At 37.5% G+C, this 19967-nt stretch overlaps 1 protein-coding gene across 2 annotated transcripts in view; it reads left to right on the top strand.

Annotated features, from left to right (window-relative positions):
- Window positions 1-19967, top strand: part of Lsamp (limbic system associated membrane protein) — a 2109134-nt gene that overhangs the window by 766373 nt on the left and 1322794 nt on the right. For both annotated transcript variants that reach the window (XM_026786010.1, XM_026786013.1), the window contains exon 2: window positions 15098-15157. In XM_026786010.1, the coding sequence (XP_026641811.1) occupies window positions 15098-15157 (60 nt within the window). The remainder of the gene's footprint in view (window positions 1-15097; window positions 15158-19967) is intronic.

Here is a 19967-nt window from a genome sequence, read left to right on the forward strand (position 1 = left end):
CTCCCTCATCAGCTCGAAGAGCAATCAGGGTTCCCTGACCTGTGGGAAGTCCAAGGACCGCCCACCTCCATCCAAACTTTTTGATTTTTAAAAAATATCGGTGTAACTTGTTTTCATGGTCATTACAATCCTCTGAAAACACTTGTTTAGTTTAGTAAATATTTAGTCTATGTCCCGATACTTTTTAAGAAGTAAGGTTAAAAAGGCTAAATGACCAATACTATGGGTAATTCTGGTCTTATTTTCTTGATCAAAGGATCAAAGCTCAAAGAAGTAGGAGAGGAAAAAGAAGAGAGGGCTAAAAATTATGCTAAAGATTCCCTCAGTTATATCTTAATATCTACCCATAATCTGCTCATAGATTTTCAGTTATAGGAAGCAATGTGTACCTTTCTTGTTTAAGTGACTTTGTGGTTAGATTCTGTCATTTGCAACTGAAAGGGACCTGAATAGATTAATATAGCTATTTGCATATATATATTATTTGCTCCTATGCAATCATGTGCCACTTGGGAGAAAAGATTACGTTATGCATTTTCAAAATGCTTTGCACATTGTAAGTGTCCAATAAATATTTATTGAATGAATAAATCTATTTATAAAAGAGCTTAAATTTGGATTGATGCTGCCTTCAGATTTCTTTAGGGTTATCTGGGCAATGAGTAACATCACACAGCAAAAGCCTGAAAAATATTCTCCATCTTTAGGTGGAACTGTCAAGGCTTCATCCCTCACTTCCAACTTTCCTTTGTTCTGAGATGAGAATGGAGACGCCTGGTTGGTTGTATTCTTATTACTAGAAACGAGAGTTCCACCCTGTGAATAGAACAAGCAAGATGAGAAAATAAGATACTGACACTTTCTGATTTTATTCGGTTTTGATTCTTGATACAGTTCTATGCTTGCCTTTTGTGGAAATGGCATCCCCATGTAGGAATGACCCTCACTAGTCACCTACTCTGGAAAACAGTAGCAAGAATGAGAATATGTCTGTGTCCCTGTCACCCTGTCTCTGTCTGTCTGTCTGTCTCTATCTCTGCCTGTTTGTCTCTCTCTGTGTGTCTCTCTGTGTCTGTCTGTCTGTCTGTCTGTCTCTCTCTCTCTCTCTCTCTCACACACACACACACACACACACACACACACACACACCAAAAATAAAGGATTAAACAGAAACTCAGTAGATGTGCAAGGCATATATCTGCAAAGGAGGATCACCTAGACTCATGGAGCGATTATTCTCTGTTTCTATACCCACAAAAACAGGAACACCAAGACACAAATCATTTAATTTATATAGAAGGGTCCCTTTGTGAATGTCTGGAGTTGGGAAAGTCAAAACTACCAAGATCTCTTCTTTGCTGAAGCAGCCAGAATGTGGGCGGAGGCAAACAGAATGATCTGTTTCAACATCAAGCAGGAAGGAAACCATATACAATCAAAACAGCTTCCTTATTAATTGCCAATTTTAGAGGCACTCTAGCCTGTATTCTCCTGTCTTATTACTTGTTGAAAGTACAAGAGGATTTAGGGTTGAGCAGCACAAGAATCATCTATTTCTTTTTCTTTGGTGTACGTGTGTATTTTAATTATCCCTCTTGAGATACAGCTTCCCTGCACCATTGTGACTTTAGTCTATTGCTTGCGGTTTTGTTTTTGACAGCATAGCTTTCATTATCAGTGCTTGCCCATTTTGTTTTCTGTTTGGTATTTTGAGGAGGTAAGGGCAATTAGAGTAACCACCAAACTGTCAACCCTGACCGGATTTGAAGAGGCTCACCTGCTTATCATTAGAAGAAACATAAAGGGAAGGAGGTTTTCTCTGTGGGTTCAAGAACTCACGCTACTTGGGGCAGAAGCAGAAGTAGAGTTCCGGACTTCCATGTGAATTGCATGTACTAATTTGGTATTCATGGGTTTCTCTTTTGAAAACATAACCAGGTTACTGTGAAGACAGTGCCAACAATAATGATAACTAGTCAGGTGAGCCCTCCCGAATGCTCACTAAGAAGCAATCAATCTACTTCCTACATCACATAGAATAGCAATACTGTCTCTAACAGCCAGTGCTAAATACTCAACACTTCCCTCACCTGCCTGTGGAGACAAAGATATTGATGCATAGGAACTCATCCAAACCTCACTGTGTTAAGCATGCAAAATTATCCTTAATTCAAAACAAGGAGTGTTAGCAAAAGCAGAGCTTCCGTTCTAAAGGGTTTTCCTGGTAATGTGGCAGAGGCAGCAAAGAGAACTCTGTTAAATAATGTGGCTATTAAAAGAATATATGTAAAATCTCAGTCAAACTTGGACTGCCTCTCTGGTAATTACACAAGTGCATGCATTACCAAGACACATAAGTGTTACAAGGCTCCGAACTGCAAAGATGCACGTGAGAAACTAAACTCATACAGCACTGAAAAAAATAAGGACACAGAGGAGCTGTTTACCATTTAAATACTAACAGCAGAGCATATTTGCTTTTTATTATGTTCTGATTTGAAAATAGCACAAAATAGTCCAGAAGAGAGTAGCCAGAGAAGGGTGTCTCAGTGACCATTCCGGGTCTACTATTGTTTCATTTCCTTTTACTTTTTTCCTTAGTGCACACACTTAGGTTCGGAGGTTTGTCATATACTTTAAACATGCACTAAGTATTGATTCCATAAGGATGACCTTCAAATGAGTCCCGCCTGCTGGCTTGTCCTGTTTTTCAGCGCTGTTCAACTACCAGCTGGAATGAGGTCTTCTGTTCTGTCTTGTACGATCTCCATTCTAAGCTGAAATCAGGGGAATGGGATGAGGAATAAAGCTTCACTAAGGCAACCACACTCTCAGGTCTCTGCCCAGTGCACTCTGGTGATCATTCGGCTGTGATAAGGGCCACCATGTGCTTGGTCTTCTAGGGGACCTAAAACAGGTAGAGTGCATCTTAAGTGTCTCTAGTATTCATGGACATGTGATGCTGCCCCCCCATCAAGGTGAGGTTGTAAGCCTTCCTTTTTTCTCTCCCTTGAATCATGGTCTTGTTTGAATACCTTAACATCAGGACCTCTATGATCCTATGCTATTCTACTCACAATGCCATACCAAAGTACCAGAGACTGGGCTGCATAAGCAATAGAAATGTGTTTTCTCACACATACAGAGTCTAAAGTCTTAGTGAAGTTGCTTACTCATTCAGTGTCTGGTTAAAAAAAAAAAAACAAAAAACACCTTTCTGACCTCTAGAATTTTGCCTCATTGACAAGTCTTGGTGTTATTCTGTAGACTAGATGTTGAACTGTTTTCCAAATTTCTTTGTGTTAAATGTTCTATCTAGATAGAGTTGTTGTTGAGGAGGGGTGGTGAAACTGCTAAGACTTGGGGTGTGCTGTGATCTGTTTTTCTGATTGATCATGCCCCCAGCATGGAATTGTAGAGCCCTACCCTCTTCTTGTTCTTTCTGTTGTTTCCCTAAACATGAGGTCAGTGGTATTGTTCTGCTGCACACTCCTTCCCAGAGGCCCAAATAACTAGACCATGTAATAACCATGAACTGGAACTTTTGAAACCATGAACCAAAGCTACCTTGTCTCTTTTAAATTGGTTATACTGAGCATTTTTTGTAGCAACCAAACTTGATTGACACACCTGACTTTCTCAGGTATAGCAAGGAGGGGGAAGACAGAGCACAAGTCAGGGAGATTCAACTAATGGTGTCTAATCTTATACTAACACATATTATATTGGTTGGGGACTCTATTTCTTTACTCTCAGTAAGTTTGATTTCCTTACCAAGAAAAACTATCCCAAAATACAACACAACTCTACTGTGGAGCCCAATATGTGAATCTCAGATGGACAGGGACAGAAATATTTAGCTCATGGCAGCATTCCAATTATAAAACTTACTCTCCTGCCTCATTTTAAGGAATTAAATTAAGGATATGGAAAAGCATTGGGCAAATGAGCGAGACCAGAAGACAGAGAAAATGAATATAAAAAATGTATGAGTGGTGAAACTTGTGTTTTCAATGAGTTAAAAGATAAGAGGTAGTGAATTGAAGACATTTTATATGTTTACCATTTGTGACTTCAGTAAAAGCAAAGACAGAATTGAGGGTTTAGACTTTAATATACAGAAATCTAAGCCTATAATTGTAATGACCTTCAGCTGTTATTTAGTAAAGATGGTGAAAATATTAGTTGTGTTATAGTTAACAACTAAAAGTTCTAACAATATTAGAAGTACCAAACTATCACATTATTCCCTATTCATAGTACAACATGGTCTCACTGTGTTACCTAGAATAGGTTCAAACTTGTGAGCACAGATGATCCTCCTACCTCAACTTCATAAGTGGATGGAGAACAGCTGATGTGTATACTGCACTGAATCAAAATATCATTATTGAAGTGCTTGCAGTAGGAATTGTGTTTTGATGAAATTGATGCTACCTTCTGGAGAGCTAATAGAAGCACTAATTAAAGGTAAAAAGTTACATGAACAAAAGATAACTTAGAGTAATTCAAACTGCTCATTTTCAAGAAGGCAGTTTGATTTTGCCATTACGTGATTTAAACTGCTCTACACAAAGCAACACACAAAAAAATGGGCATAGGATGGACAAATATTAGAAGTACAGGGGTTATTTCATCTCTCATCTCACAATCTGTGTCTCTGGTAACCTCTTATTTTAATTATATATACATCTGTTTCTGAGTAAACTGTTGAAAACACCCACAAGTACAGGTCACATGTGTAGCACTGCTTTGAGGAATTCTTTTAAATGTGACCAAAACACTATTGGAGCAAGAGAAAAATCAATATTTCCTTCAAAAATCACAAGTTATTTATTAATAGACAAGGCAGGATCTCAGTAGAAACAGACATGTTTGACATTAGAATCCTTATTAATTAAAACTTTTGAGTTATATAACCATTTTTTAACATGCCACTAAAAGGCAAATTCATTTGATGCTCTCTCAAGGCACACAACGAATACCTATGCTGAGCTAAATGAGGCTTGGTTACCAAGCTCTGATTTGACTCCCCTTATATTTTTGGTATTCCAATATCCTCTGAAAACAGAACAATAACAATAACAAACATGAAAAATCTGCTAGCTCCCCTCTCTGTCTTTTATCACTTCACCCCAGTATCATGAAAAGCCTTATGACTAAAGGTACAAGACCAACCCAAACAAGGCTGTTTTCATATCTAGGCTCCCCTTAAAGTAATGATGGCTTTGAAATTATTTTTTATTTAGTAAAGTATAAATAGAAAGGTCAGGAAGCCTTCTTAAGTAGTCCTTTAATGGATAGGTCATGAACATCCTTTGCCCTTTCTGCTTAGTTTCGTCCCTTTTCCTCCTGACCAGAATGTAAGTGCCCTGGGTAGCACAATTGACTATAGTGTGTTATTGAATTTTCTATTACTCTAGCCCCACGTTGGGTGGCAAAATATTGTTGGCTGTTATTTACTTTTAGCTTTTCAGGCTCTTTTGCTCTTTTGGGGGCCTGCCACCAAGCTTCCAAATAAATTACACACAGAATTGGTGTAGGATGTGTTGCTTTCATTGGTTGAATAAAGAGATGGCCTTGGCCTTTTGATAGGGCAGAAACTTTGGTAGGTGGGAAAGACAGAACTGGAGGCTGGGAAGAAGAGCCAAGTCAGACAGATGCCATGAAGCTCTGGCCCAATACAGACGTAGGTTAGAATGTTTCCCGGTAAGCCACAAACTTGTGATGATATACAGACTACTAGAAATGGGTTAAACTAATATGGGAGAGTTATCCAATAAGAGGCTAGAAATAATGGGCCAGGCAGTGTTTAAATGAATACATTTTCTATATAATTATTTTGGAGCTAAGCTAACCGGGCGACGGGACACAGCCCGCTGCTCATCCTACTGCACAGAATTTTTTTCTTACTTATGAGTGCCCAGCCTTAGCTTAGCTTGTTTCTTGCCAGTTTTTTTCAATTTAAATTATCCTGACTACTTCTCACCTTAGAGCTTTTTCCTCTTTTTACTTCTGTCTATCTTACTCCATTGCTGGCTGTGTGGCTGACCCATAGCATCCTCCTCTCCTTGTTCTCTTCTTCTATATTGCCCCTTGTATTTATACTCTCTGCCTGCCAGACATGCCTATCCTTTCTCTTCCTTCACTATTAGCCATTCTGCTCTTTATTTGACCATTAAGTATTTTAGACAGGCAAAGAATCAAAATTATATACAGCTAAACAAATGCAGCATAAACAAAAGTAATACACCTTGAAATAACTTTCCACAGTGATAGTAAAACCTGAAGAAAAACAAAACACAGTAGTGCAATGAGAGTGAACCTGCATCCTGGGACTTAGCCCATCAGAACTGTAGAAGAAACATTGAGAGTCCAAGATTCCATCTGACAAGGAAGCAGTCCCTACTACATTATCTGCTCCCTTAATCCAATTGGATGCACCACCATGCTGCCATCCAAAAGCAAGAATATTCTTCACCACCATGCCGCCATCCAAAATCAAGAATATCCTTCACCACCACGACGCCATCCAAAATCAAGGATATACTTTCCCACCATGCTACCATTCAAAATCAAGAATATCCTTCACAGCCTTGAACTACAGTCTTCTAAACCTGTAAGACCGACAAAGCTGCTCATCAAGACTCTACAAGGGATGGAACAGAAGATACAATTTACCTGACTACTAATAGAAAAATAAAGTTTAATTTTTTTATTATTATTGTTTATTCCACAAGCCAAAACCAAAATAACGTATATCAGTCAGCCAACCGAGTGGCTCCTATATGACTGAACAGATACTGCATCAAGTAGCTAAGTACTGCTTGCTTCTTCTAGGCCTTAGATCAGTTGTTCTTTTTCTATGCATTGCAGTACATCTATAGCTGAGATATACTGGAAGACAAGTGAGCAATTCTCTTATTTATAACTATGAAGATCTAGTTATAGGGTTCTGGTAAAGGGGCAAGGACACAAGTCTTATCAGCAGAGGGCAGAAACAGGTGCTTGTAATGTGCTTAATCGGATATTTACAATAGACATTCCTGCACTTGAGATAAAGCACAATCCATTTTTAGTGTGGTAGAGCCACGTAGAATCAAGTTTAACAGGCAATAGATGTTAAACTAAAAGTTCCACACAGTTTACTGTGTCTTCATAAACTGCAACCAGTTGATCAGTCAAGTGAATACAGCTTTAGAAAGGTAATCTACAGACAGTGTATATTTATGAACAGTAAATTTGAATCTATTTGCTCTCTGTCTAAAATTGATTAGGTATAAATACCAATCAAGAATCAGTGAAATGGCTCAGCAGGCATAGACTCTTGCTGCCACACAGTAGGAGTATAGTGACACTTGCAAACTGTCCTTTGGCCATTGCTTGTGTCTTTTAGTATATACACATGTATACACATTCCGCAACCCAAATATACGAGTAAATGGTGAAACACTTTACAAATAAAACCAAGAAATAAATATGAATTTGGGCAAGACTATTGGCTTGAAGCAAGTGAAAAGCAGACATTCTTTAAAATAAACAGTTAACAGAATAAGCAAAAGAAAAATTTGGTTCTCTCAGTAGTATATGAAAGCATAATATATTCATAAAAAATAAATTCGGTAGTAGGAAAATAATAAGATACAGTAAAAATTCTGTAGACTAGGTCCTCCAAAGTGGTTGGGCAGGCTTGATGGTAGATTGAAAGGACAGCTGTCAAAATAAAAATATGAACTGGATACCGTGAGACAGCAGTTTGAGTATTTGTACTAATAATATGGTAGAAAAACTTAAGAAGCCATAGACAATATAATATCTACAAACATTTTTTAAAGTTACTGTAACATATAAAACAACCAATCATTAGTTGTAACAAGATTGAGAAGCCCATCATAAAGAAATTTCATGTAAAACAGAAAGGTAAGGAATATAAAAATCTTTTAAAAGCAGAGTTAAGTATTTTTTAAATTGGGTAAAAGCCTAAAAAGAAACACTTTCATTATGAAAAGTATCTGATATAGTTATCATAATTGTGATAATGTTCCAATAATACAACAAAATACTTGAGTTAAACCACTTAAAAAAGGAAAACTTATTCTTGCTATGATTTTAGTCTAAGAGTGGTGGCATGTGTAGTGAGGGAAGCTGCTTGGCTCCTGGCTTTCAGAATGCAGACATAAATAAGGGAAGAGACGGGCAATAAGACGCAACTTTCAAATATATACCCATAGATGCACTCTCTGAAGGACACACACATTCCAGTTTCTACCACCTCTCATCTGACTGCTTAAAAGCCTATCAGTGGATTAATCCATTGGTTTAGGTCAGAACCTTCAACAAATGTGGAGTGCTGCATCTGATATTTCATATCCAATTTACATAAGATATCCAATAATTTATATTCTACATATGAATATATAGAAACATCAAGGAAAAGAAATAGAAAAATTGAAAGCATTCTCATTATTAACTGTAGGAGTATCTGCCATAAGTTTCAGGACCGAGGCTCTGGGTGTGGAGCTGTCTGTAGCTCTATTTGTGACTTATTTCTCTAAGGAGGTGCTCTGAAGTAAGTAGAGCACGATGTTAACATCTGCTAAATTTAATGACAACGTTTTTGTCTGTTGTCGGTTATAGTTTTATCTGTAGTTTTCCATATGTTTGTACTATTTTATGTTTTAAAAGATTAGTCCTGGAGGTTGTAAAGATAATCACTAAGTAGAATTAAAAATAAATTATATACAACTATATCACTGAAAAAGAAGACAGCTGGATAGCTAAGATGTAGAAAGAAAACTTTGTAAAGAACAGAAAAATTAGAATGTATTAGACTACAAATGAGTAAACAAGATTGTAAAAGTATAAGCGTCTCTCTACTGTCTGTAATTTTAGTGAATTGCACTCTTGTATCAGCCAGGAAGTTAATAATACTACATATGAATTCCTATTAATGTGTGCCTGGGACCATTTTCTATGCTGTCCTTCATGCCTTAATGTTTTAAGGCCCTAAGTTCTCATGTCAGCTTGGAACGAAGTACTATTATTTTCTACATTTTGTTGGCTGTCTAAATTGATAAAATAATTTAAAGGTTTTTAGCAATAAATGTTCTAGTAGTCACTCCTTTTGTCTGTACAACTAAAAAATAAAAGAAACATTATAAAATGTTAATAGTATACAAAATAGAATATCAATGAAAATGATTAAATACTGTATAGAGATTGATTTTATACTTCTAAAACGATTATATGATGAGCATTTAACTATATATTTAAAACATTTAAACAACTGGACAAAAATGGTACAAAAATGGTGTGGAGGAACTATCTGTGTTCCCATCTTCTTCTAATACTGAAATCCCAGCAATGCAGGTGACAGTCTGAAGAGGTTAGGCCTTTAGCAAGTGAATTCATCACAAGGGCAGCCACCAAGATGATAAAAGAGATCCCAGGTTGCTAGCTAGTCCAGTTCATAATGTGCAAGCTCAGTGAGGAGGTACCACTGTCAATCAGAACACAGGGTTCTCAATCACTCAGCACTGAATCTACCCAATGCCTTTTAGACTCCTCAGGCCTGGAACAGTGAGAAATTGATTTCTGTAGTTGCTAAGTCACCTGATCTGTGATAATTTGTTACAGAAGGCTGAACAGATTAGATCAAAATGCAACAAAGTATCAGACAAAGCTTTTAAATGTGTTTGGAGCTTCCAGGTGGAGACAAAAAGGAAACAAGATGTAGAATATTTTTTAACCTAGAATTTATAGGTGGACTTCTTGGTTCCTGAGAAATCTTTGAAATCAATGTTTTCATGTATAACTATGAACTTCACTTGAAGCATGATATCTTTACCATATTCTTGGAAAGTGATTGTATTCCGAATTACTCTGTGTGTGTGTGTGTGTGTGTGTGTGTGTAATGTTCTATAGAATTATACATGTATATATTTTAGAATTATAAATTATATGTCTGATGAAAGAAGTCCTTTATATATTGTTGCTTTTATTAGTTAATGAATAAAGAAATGTTTTGAGTCTATAGCAGGGCAGAACAGAGCTAGGCAGGGAAAACTAAACTCAATGCTGGGGGGAAAAGGCAGTCAAGGAGAAGCCATGTAGCCCCACTGGATACAGATGCCAAACAGTGCCACAACCACATAGCATTGCACAGATTAACAGAAATGGGTTAAATTAAGATGTAAGAGTTAACCAATAAGAAACAAGAGATAATATGTCAAGCAGTGATTTAATTAATACAGTTTCTGTGTGCTTATTTTGGGTCTGAGCCGGGAGGTCAGGAAATGAACTAGCAGCCTCTTAAAACGTGTTTGTTACACTAATAAACTATTTCATGTTTTAATCCATGAAATATTTACCCAAAGTACCCTTGTATATAAAGTTCCAAAAGTAAAAGATTAGAGTTACCCTTTAAATTTTTAATTTATTATTTTACGTGTATATATAGTGCTGGTATGTGTGTATGTGCACAATGTTCGTGTAGTGCTTGCAGAAGCCAGAAAAGAGCAACACATTCCATGGAACTGAAATTACAGATGTCTGTAAGTAGTTATGTGGGTGCTGAGAATTGACCCAAGTTCCTCTGGAAAATCAGTCAGTGCTGATAACTGTGGAGTCTTTTCAGTTCCCATGTTTTGAGTTATTCTTGAAACCGTTTATTTCATGCTTGGCTTGTATACTAATATTAACTTCTAAAATAATGAGGTTAATATTTGAGGTTTCCCATTGAAGCAAAATAAGTAGTTATCAACAAATATGAATTGAATTAGTCAATCAATAATGCACTTGGTTTGTCAAAGGATCACTTCCCTTAATAATTCTATATTTAAACACATATCTGTAACTCCGTTGCTCCTTCATCAGGCTTGGAACAAGTGCCTTTACTCATTGAGGCACCTCAGTCACCTTCAGGATACATACATACATCATATATACACAGATATATAAAATATCTATGTTTGCTATATATTACACATTTGTGTGTATGTAGGATGCATTGTATATTCATGTACGCACATATGGAAGAAGCAGATTTGGATATATGAGTCTATGTGTGCATGTGTGTGAAGGTCTGATGTTGATCTCAGGGATCTTCCTTGGCCATTTGTCATCTTTGCTATTAACACAAGGTCTCTTGCTCAACCCAGAGCTTGACATTCTGTCTAGTGTGGCCAGGCAGCCTGCTCCTAGATTCACTATCTCTGTTTCTCATAGTATAGAATAATAGGCTAACTGACATCCCCACATTGATTTACTTGGGGGTTGGGGATTTAAATTCTAGTTTCATTCAAGCACGTACAGCCATGTTTTATTTGCTAAGCTATTACCCCAGCACAATATCTAATATTACCAAAATCTCTGTATTTTTATTTTTTCAATAAGTTTTTAATTGAAATGGAATTGCAACACTTTGTCTCCTCTTTTCCATCCCTCCAGTCTCTCCTAGGAACCTACCTTTTAACTCTTCCCATGTACCCCCTCAAGTTGTAGCTTTTCTTTGATAATTATTGGTGTATACATATATAAATAATATGCATGTATGTGTATGAACAAATACATACATATAACCTTCTGATCCATTTTTATTGCTGGTCACTATCTTAGTTAAGGTTTTTATTGCTATGAAGAGACACCACGATTATAACAGCTCTTACAAAGGACACCCATTTAATTGTGGTGACTTGCTTACAGTTCAGAGGCTCAGTCCACTATCATGGCAAGAAGTATGGCGGTGTACAGGCAGATAAGGTGCCAGAGCTGAGAGTTCTTACATCTTCATAGGCAGGCAATAGAAAGTCAAGTGACAGTCACACTCATGGAAGCTTGAGTAAGAGACCGTAAAGCCTTTTCCCATGTTGCCACTTCCTCCAACAAGGCCATATTTAATAGGGCCATGCCCTTTGGAAGTCATGTTTTTTTCAAACCACACCAGTGACTATATGCTTTCAAGGCTCAGAACTCTGTCTTGGGCAACCCAAAAGGGGGTTTAACCTTGGGAAAAGGATAATTCTCCCAGAAAGTCATTAGTTGCTTGTATTTCTTTGCCAGAGATGGGACGCTATGTAATTCCCCTCTTCTATACTAATATGTCCATTGAAATTGCCATGTTTCTGGTTTTCTCTATGCATCAATTTATGGGAGAGACTGTTTCACTATAGATTTTATAGTATGATGGATCTTGCTACATTTCCACCCCTGATTCCATAGATGTTCCCTGGGTCATTAAGACACAAGCTGTGACAGAGGCATCCACTGAGATTGGGCTCCTCATTACCCATTGTTCTCTCCACTGTGTCCATTTGTGGTTTTCTGTGGTGGTTTCCATTTGCTTTAAAGAGAGGCTTCTTAAGTGAGGGGTAGAAGCTGCATTTCTCTGTGAGCATAAGGACAAGACAGAATGCAGTGAGAAATAGTGCTGGTCTCGCCAAGCGCCAGACAAAGATTCTTTGCTAATGTCCATGATCTCACTGGCTTTGGGAGGCTGGCTACGATTTTAGTACCAGGCATGATTTGCCTCCCACTGAATGGACCTTAAGTGCAATTAGACAGCTCAGTTCTACCAATTACGCTTTATGGATATCTTGCCATACTAGTTACTATCTTGATTTATAGGTTTTGCAACTGGGTAGGACTTTTTTTTTCTTCCCTCCTTTGGCAGCTTATATAATATTTTTGGTACCATGAAGGCTTATACTGTGGTGAGTCGTATGTGGTGTATTCAGCCAATAGGAGTCTACCCTTAACTCCTGGGAGCCAATCAAGCGCTACATAGTTGTCTATATTGCCTTTGGGGAGTCACTTGGACTACCCTTATGAAACATCTTTATATCTGATCGTTTAAAAATATTGCATAACACAAAGGACATTTAAGATTTTGAAAATGAACCTAAAGGTGCTACTTAGAAGAAGAACACGCTGACATGGTACTTTCATGAAGAAAAAAAAAAGAGGCAAAACAAAAGGAAACAAAGATGATTTCCAACAAAGAAAAGCATCAGTCAACGGCTTATTTTAAAACTGAGAAATTTGGAGCATAATTGTCCCTATAAGGATTTAAAGTGCTGATATTACACATTAAAGCTTTTTAAGAATGTTTATATCAATGTTTACCAGGCTTATAAACCAATTTAGCATTGTCTCATACTCAGATTGCGTGGAAAATACGTTTTCTATCTTTAACAATATAAAACCTAGGAAGAGTAATAGATGAGAGTTTTATGCTTATGAGCATAAACTGTGATTATTTACTGTGCCTCAACAATGAGGAAATCACTCAAGGTTTCATAGCAAGATACAAAACTCTAGGGAAGCTATTAAGAATTCAGTATTAGCAGTTCATGGAGGAAAATGGATTCCACTTACTAAAATGATTTTAAAATGTTTTCTGTAAAATGCAAATACCACAGCACTGTGAAGATAGACATTTAGGTAGGCTTTATTTGAGTCTGTTTTTATACAAGAGCAATGTGTTATTTTTAGTGGTATCCAAAACTTACATTGTCTCTTGAATGGGGGACTTTTGACAAACTTTGGAGGAGGGAGAGATACGAGAGTCTGAGGGCTGCGTCGAGATGTGTCCTGAAAGTCTCTTCACACAATGAATGCCCTGCTACAGCCTGCACCTCACAGTGAGCTGGAATGAGAATAAAGAACCATAATAGACCATAGTGGATGCTTCTTGAGATTCACACCATGTTAAGTAACCCCTTCTTTGAGATACTGTGATGTTCCCAGACAAAAGGTATAAGTTAATGTGGGTCTAACTGAGCCAACTTTGACTTAAGGCTTCAGAACTTTCCATTTCTATACTTAGAAGGAAAAAAAAGAAAAATAGAAACACACAAACAAAAATCTATAAATAGTGGAAACTAACAATGAATAAAAAGAAAAGCAAGCACTTTGGGCAATTAATAATCCCTGCTTACCAAAGACCGTGGAATGTTGCGTGGAGTTGTTAGCCTTTCAGAGTGATCTGACAACACTAGAGAGGCAGAGCAAGTGCCATATCTGAATTTGTTCCCGGGTTTGGCTTCCGGTGAGCATGTCTTTCCTGCGAGCAGCTTCGTAGAACGAGACTGAAATGGAGTTCTTGAACAAGTGGGATGATGGAGAATGCACACTCAGAGGCAGATCAGGGATGGGCTTCTGCATTGGTGTTTGTTATTATCTTCCTGTTTGATACTTAGTGTTAGAGAGACGTCATTGAAAAAAAAAACATTCTGTTCATTTTGAGGAGGTTAATTTTTCATAATCTCTGAGTTCTTAGAGGAAATTCAATTTCCAAGCAACGGGGGAGTTTCTGCTGGATAAAGATTTACTGAGGATGTAGAAAATAAGATGAACAGGAAATAAAGCAGACAGTTTTTGGTAGCTCATCTCTATTAGTCTGCCTTTTTCTCTGAGTACTTGAGTATGACAGTATGTACCTGTCTTAAGGCCTCCCTCCATTAACCTCTGCTGCCTACCCTCCCCAACACTTTATTTACCCACTCCCAAGACACACGGTTGGATTTGCATTGTATTAAAAGTTTCCTACTGAAAGCACTGTTTTAGGCCTTCCCAGGGAGCAGTCTGTCTAGGAGCCCCAGATTCCCCATGCAGACTGTAATCTGATGTTATGACCTCATATGTTCTCTAAAAAGCCACATGCATCAACTCATAGCTTAGTTCTGTGCAGTCTTAAATCCCTACAACAAAACAGGGATGTAGCTTTGATTTTCAGTGATGTTGGAACAATCACCTTCTTACGTCATCCAGTGTCTTGTTCAATGTCATGACCAGGAAAGAGAAAGAAAAAGGTTTGGATTTGACAGTAAAGGGAAATAATGCAAAAAAGTGATTTACTTAAAAAAGATGCTTGGGAGTGAAAAATTAATTATGGAGAATCATATCATATCCTGATGAAAATATTAAAATAAGCCAATTTATCTGTGGACAGAAGGACCACAGCAAGGGGGAATACTTGGAGCTTCGTGTTGTAAGATATATGTCTGTCATATCTAAAAAGAGTTTATCATTAAGCCTGTTAGCCCAAGCTGTAGGAGATTGTGAGTGTTTTTTTCTTTTTCTGTTTTGTTTTCTTTAGTCTTGGCATTTTGGAACCAGCCTCCTGCTGAAGTAAATTTGTCTCCAATCACAATCCCAGGTGGGTTGCCTCACTCGCAGAAGGACCTTAATGGACGACTCACATGGACAGCAAACTGCCTACTTGCATGGAAACTTATCACCCTTCCTATACCATACTATGCTATTGTCCACATCATAGCCATGATACTTAGCTTCTTATCCATTATTCCTGTATCTCACTGTCGAAGGCTAACTGCTGCATTTTCCCAACTACATCATCCTTGCTATTCTGAAGATTGTTTCCATCTCCAGTTGCCACTTTCTCCCATTCCCACCTGCTCCCTCCCTTTCCCACCTACTCCTCCCAGGACTCATCATTTGAGCTCTCAGGGATGGCATGATATTCCAAATTCTGACTGTTCAATGCTGTTGCCACTAACCTCGGAGGACTTCCAAACATTTGAACCAAATGAGGAACGGGATTTTAACATTACTGAAATTTAAATGGCATACTTGCTTAGTGACTAGGGGCAATGATACTGTATAGTATTTTATAACCCCTCAAAATGATAGCAAACTTCTAGATTTCAAGACTAGTCCAGAATCCAAAGCTGTCGAGCATTGTGAGTGCACCTCTGCACATACACACGTTCCTATTCTTTCAACTTGTGTGAGGATTTTAAGTCATTCAGGACAATAAGTCATTAAATCCCGCCCTCCCTAGTCAGTTGTTTGACTTGCAGAGGACTGGAAAAGATAAAATGTGACATTATTTTAAACTTTGCCGTTCTTCAAATAGCCTACATACAGGCACCTGGAAGCCCAATTACACTTCCAATCAGAATGATGTGCATTCAACAGAAGCAATCACTTCAGAGTGAATGTTTTCATAGGAATTTTCAATTAATTTGAGTAACTACACTTTCTACACTTTAACCTGCTATTACCAATGTTTCAAATGAATTAAGGTCAATACCATGGCCATTGTTGTTTACATATAAATCAATATGTGTGTAATGAAGAGGGCTTAGTTACTCTTTGATTGTTTTTCTATAGCACTGAAATAAACCATGCCATCTAATCTGATTAGTGGAATGCAACAAACCTCTTGTTTAAAGTTGATGATAACAATTGTAACAGTTGTCATTACTATTCATTGAGTGCCTATTATAGCCTGACACCATCTTATATGTTCAAGACACAGTGTGTTATTTAGTTTATCTCACAACAAATCTTAGACAGAAGTATACATTTCATGTTCAGTGTGCATACAACTTAAACAAGGAGAAGTAACTTCTGCAAAGTTGATGCACATTCGTATTCAATGCATACAGACTAACCACATAGATCCACCTCTTATCTGATGCCTAGTCCACCTTGTACCCAGCAACACTTCCCTTCAGCAGAAAAATTCTGTTTTCAGGGTCAATTCACTTATTCCTGTATTTATGGTTTAAAACAATCGGGGCATATGCTCTAAGCTAGACCAGAGCAGTTGCTAACTAAGACAGCAAGATGCTAAAAGTAAAACAAGTGAACAAAAAGCCAGTTTCTCACTGTTATTATCCTTCATGTAAGATCTCAAGATATCATGCTGTGTGATGAGTCACATGCCTGTCTTCTGTGAGTTTCTGGTTTTAATACACTGCATTCTTCCTCCTCGGCATGCTTGTACTGCAAACATCCTATTGACTTGAACCCCTCGTCTTCCTCTCCCTTTCCCCTTTTAATTGGACCTACCTTCCAGCTGCATTTTCCACACTTGCCTTAGGAGCTGATGAAATCTTTGTCTCCTACTGCAAGGTCAGAGGTCACCTTATTCAGCTTGCAAGATGGATGCTCTGTCAGCTTAGTTTACCTCTCTGCCCACTGTTCACGCCAAGTATTCAGGAGTAGTCTTTGAAAGGAGCCTGCCCCAGAGAGCTTGTCTTCGGAAACCTTAGATTGTATATGATGAAGATAAGAGATTGGAGGGATCAAAAAGTAGAGGTTCGATCTTGTCTTTTTTCCTATTACAAAAAAAAAAAAAAATTTTTTGAAAAGTCCCAGAACAGTGTTCCACTCGTTCATGCCAGGTTATTCACCCCTTGACATGTCCCATCATATAGGGACTTACTATGACATTACAAGGGGGCACTGCATATTTTAAGAGCTTTATTTATTAAATTTTTGTCTTCATTTTTTCAACTTAAAGAAATTTTAATGTTGTTTTTTAAGGAAAAGGTAGGCCTTATGAATTATTTACATGACAGTTCATCAAATATTTATAATTCCTACCTGTCCTCCAGACTAAGTATGCTCATTGTATTTTTCCTTATCAAGTATTCCTTGTACTGATGAGGCTAGCAGGCCTGCTTTTTGTCCCGCCCAGCTCCCTTATGGCTAGCTTAGCCCCAGAAATAATAACACAGAAACTGTATTCATTTAAATACTGCCTGGCCCATTATTTCTAGCCTCTTATTGGCTAACTCTTACATATTTCTTTAATCCATTTCTAATAATCTGTGTTGCCACTTGACTGTGGCTTACCAGGATGAGTCTAACGAGTGTCCATCTGTCTCGGGCAGGAGAATCATGGCGTCTGCCTGACTCTGCTTTTTTTCTCCCACAATTCTGTTCTGTCTTCCCCGCCTACCTATGTTCTGACCTATCAGGTCAAGCAGTTTTCTTTATTAATTAACCAATGAAAGCAACAGATAAATAGAAGACCCTCCTACATCAATTCCTATTCTTCTACTGTTAATGTGAAGATTTCCCTTGTACTCAATGATACTAGCAACATATCTAAACTTTAGTTCAAACATCATTTCTTATCTGGGATCAAAATACTTTGATGGCATATATTTAGTTTTGTGCTTGATAGAGACATGGTTTGACTCACCATATTCTATCAGTTGCTAAAAATAAGAATGGGTTTTTCTTAAAGTTTTCTGAATTCCTAGCTTTTTCTTTCTTTCTTTCTTTCTTTCTTTCTTTCTTTCTTTCTTTCTTTCTTTCTTTCTTTCTGTCTTTCTTTCTTTTTTCTTTCATTCTTTCTTTCTTTTTGACAGGATTTTTTTCTGTGTAGCTTTGGAGCCTGTCCTGGAATTAGCTCTTATAGACCAGGTTGGCCTTGAACTCACAGAGATCTGCCTGCCTCTGCCTCCCTAGTGGTGGGGTTAAAGGCGTGTGCCACACCACCTGGCCTTAGCTTTCTATTTCTAAAGTCAAATATATTTCCACCCATTTTCTATAGTTGTTTATTACATGTTATATAACTGCAACTAGGATTTCTACCACACCTTTTTTTTTTTTCCAGAATGAAGTCCAAAGCACTCAAAAACAAAAATTCAGGGGAGTTGAGTCTCCCATTGTTGATTATCAGGCTATGCCCTTGCCAAATAATCCTCATTAGGAACAACACAGAGTTTCTCAGAACACTTTGTCCTCACCCTTGACTAGGGATTACCATATATTATGCTGCATAGAATGTAGCAAATATGAACAAAATCTAAGGTGAAATAATGAGTCAATGACTTATTCCTATTATAGTGTGCTTTCCTCCTCCATGTTGTTGAATATACTTCTTTACCAAGATTTTAAATAGTAATCAGTGGTAGTCTGGTAAATGTTTACCCAGGTTTGTAGAATAGAGTAGTGAACCCTGATATCTAGTATTGGTGTATTTCTGTTATAGAAATATTCACATCATGATAAATTTTAGTCTATTAACAGTAAGTCATTGAATGTGAATTTATTGAATACAAAACTGTACAAAGACCAGAGTGCTAGACCATCAGAAAGCTTTTACAACCGAAAAAAAATTGTAAATAATTTCACAACCACAGATAATGTGAAAATATACTAAAATGGGTGATAATAAACCTTGGATCTTTATTATATTTGCTTTTATTATCATTTAGTTAATTATAAGCCTTTATGCGTTTACTTTTATGTTGACTAAGAATTCCCTACAAAATTCAAAATTGGCCTTCATGAATTTGTATAAGCCGACTCCAACATACTGCTGCTGGCAAAATGAGACCATTCAAGGTTTGGCCCCTTTCCTTACAAACTAATTGAGAAAATGATGCTTTTCCATGGAAACCAATTAGAGGATAATGCAAGTCATTACACAGTTAAATACAAATGGGGAGCCATAAACAAGACAGGTAGTTTCATGAAGTTAGATCTCAGTCACACACAAAGCAGGACTGCTTCTGTCCTTTTCATTTCAATATGTTCTAACATGTCCAGACACAAATGCAGACAAGTCAGATCCACAGGAGGGAAAGTGACAGAATGGTTTTCACTGATTGTAGAATGTCTCGGGACCTCGTGTTGTGAACTTCAGCCAAAGATTAGAATTTGTTGAGGGAAAACCGAATGGCGAGCTTTCGGTTCTCATAGATCAGGTTAATAATTCAGGAAGTCTGAACTTGGAATTATTTACAGATTGGATTGATGAACTATTAGAAATAGCCGATGACTGCCCTTGGGAAACCTTGAGAAAAGTGATGGGGGAAAGTAACACTAGGGTTTAATAAACTTGCTGCTGCTCAGATACATCTCCTTACTAATGGATTGTGACATACAGAGCCTTAGCTGTGGTCAGCAATGATCCCCGGTGCTATAATTGTCTTACATGTAGAGTGACTGTTTCCAAAGAAAGTTGTTGCTGTGTTGAGCGAGTAATTACAAAGCTGCCAGAAGGAAGAGCAGTCATCCCCACCAAGCTCACCATGATTTATTGGGTGTATTTATACACTTAAACGTATCTGTCTTTTTCTTCCTGAAATGTTTTCACACCTCAATATGAATCTCTCTTCCCCTGAGTTCAACTCATTTACATCTGAAATATTGATCTGGTTGAAAAAGGGCATAACAGTGTCTGTGTGTGTGTGTGTGTG

Source organism: Microtus ochrogaster, chromosome 2 (genome assembly GCF_000317375.1).
Source record: "Microtus ochrogaster isolate Prairie Vole_2 chromosome 2, MicOch1.0, whole genome shotgun sequence".
NCBI lineage: Eukaryota > Metazoa > Chordata > Mammalia > Rodentia > Cricetidae > Microtus > Microtus ochrogaster.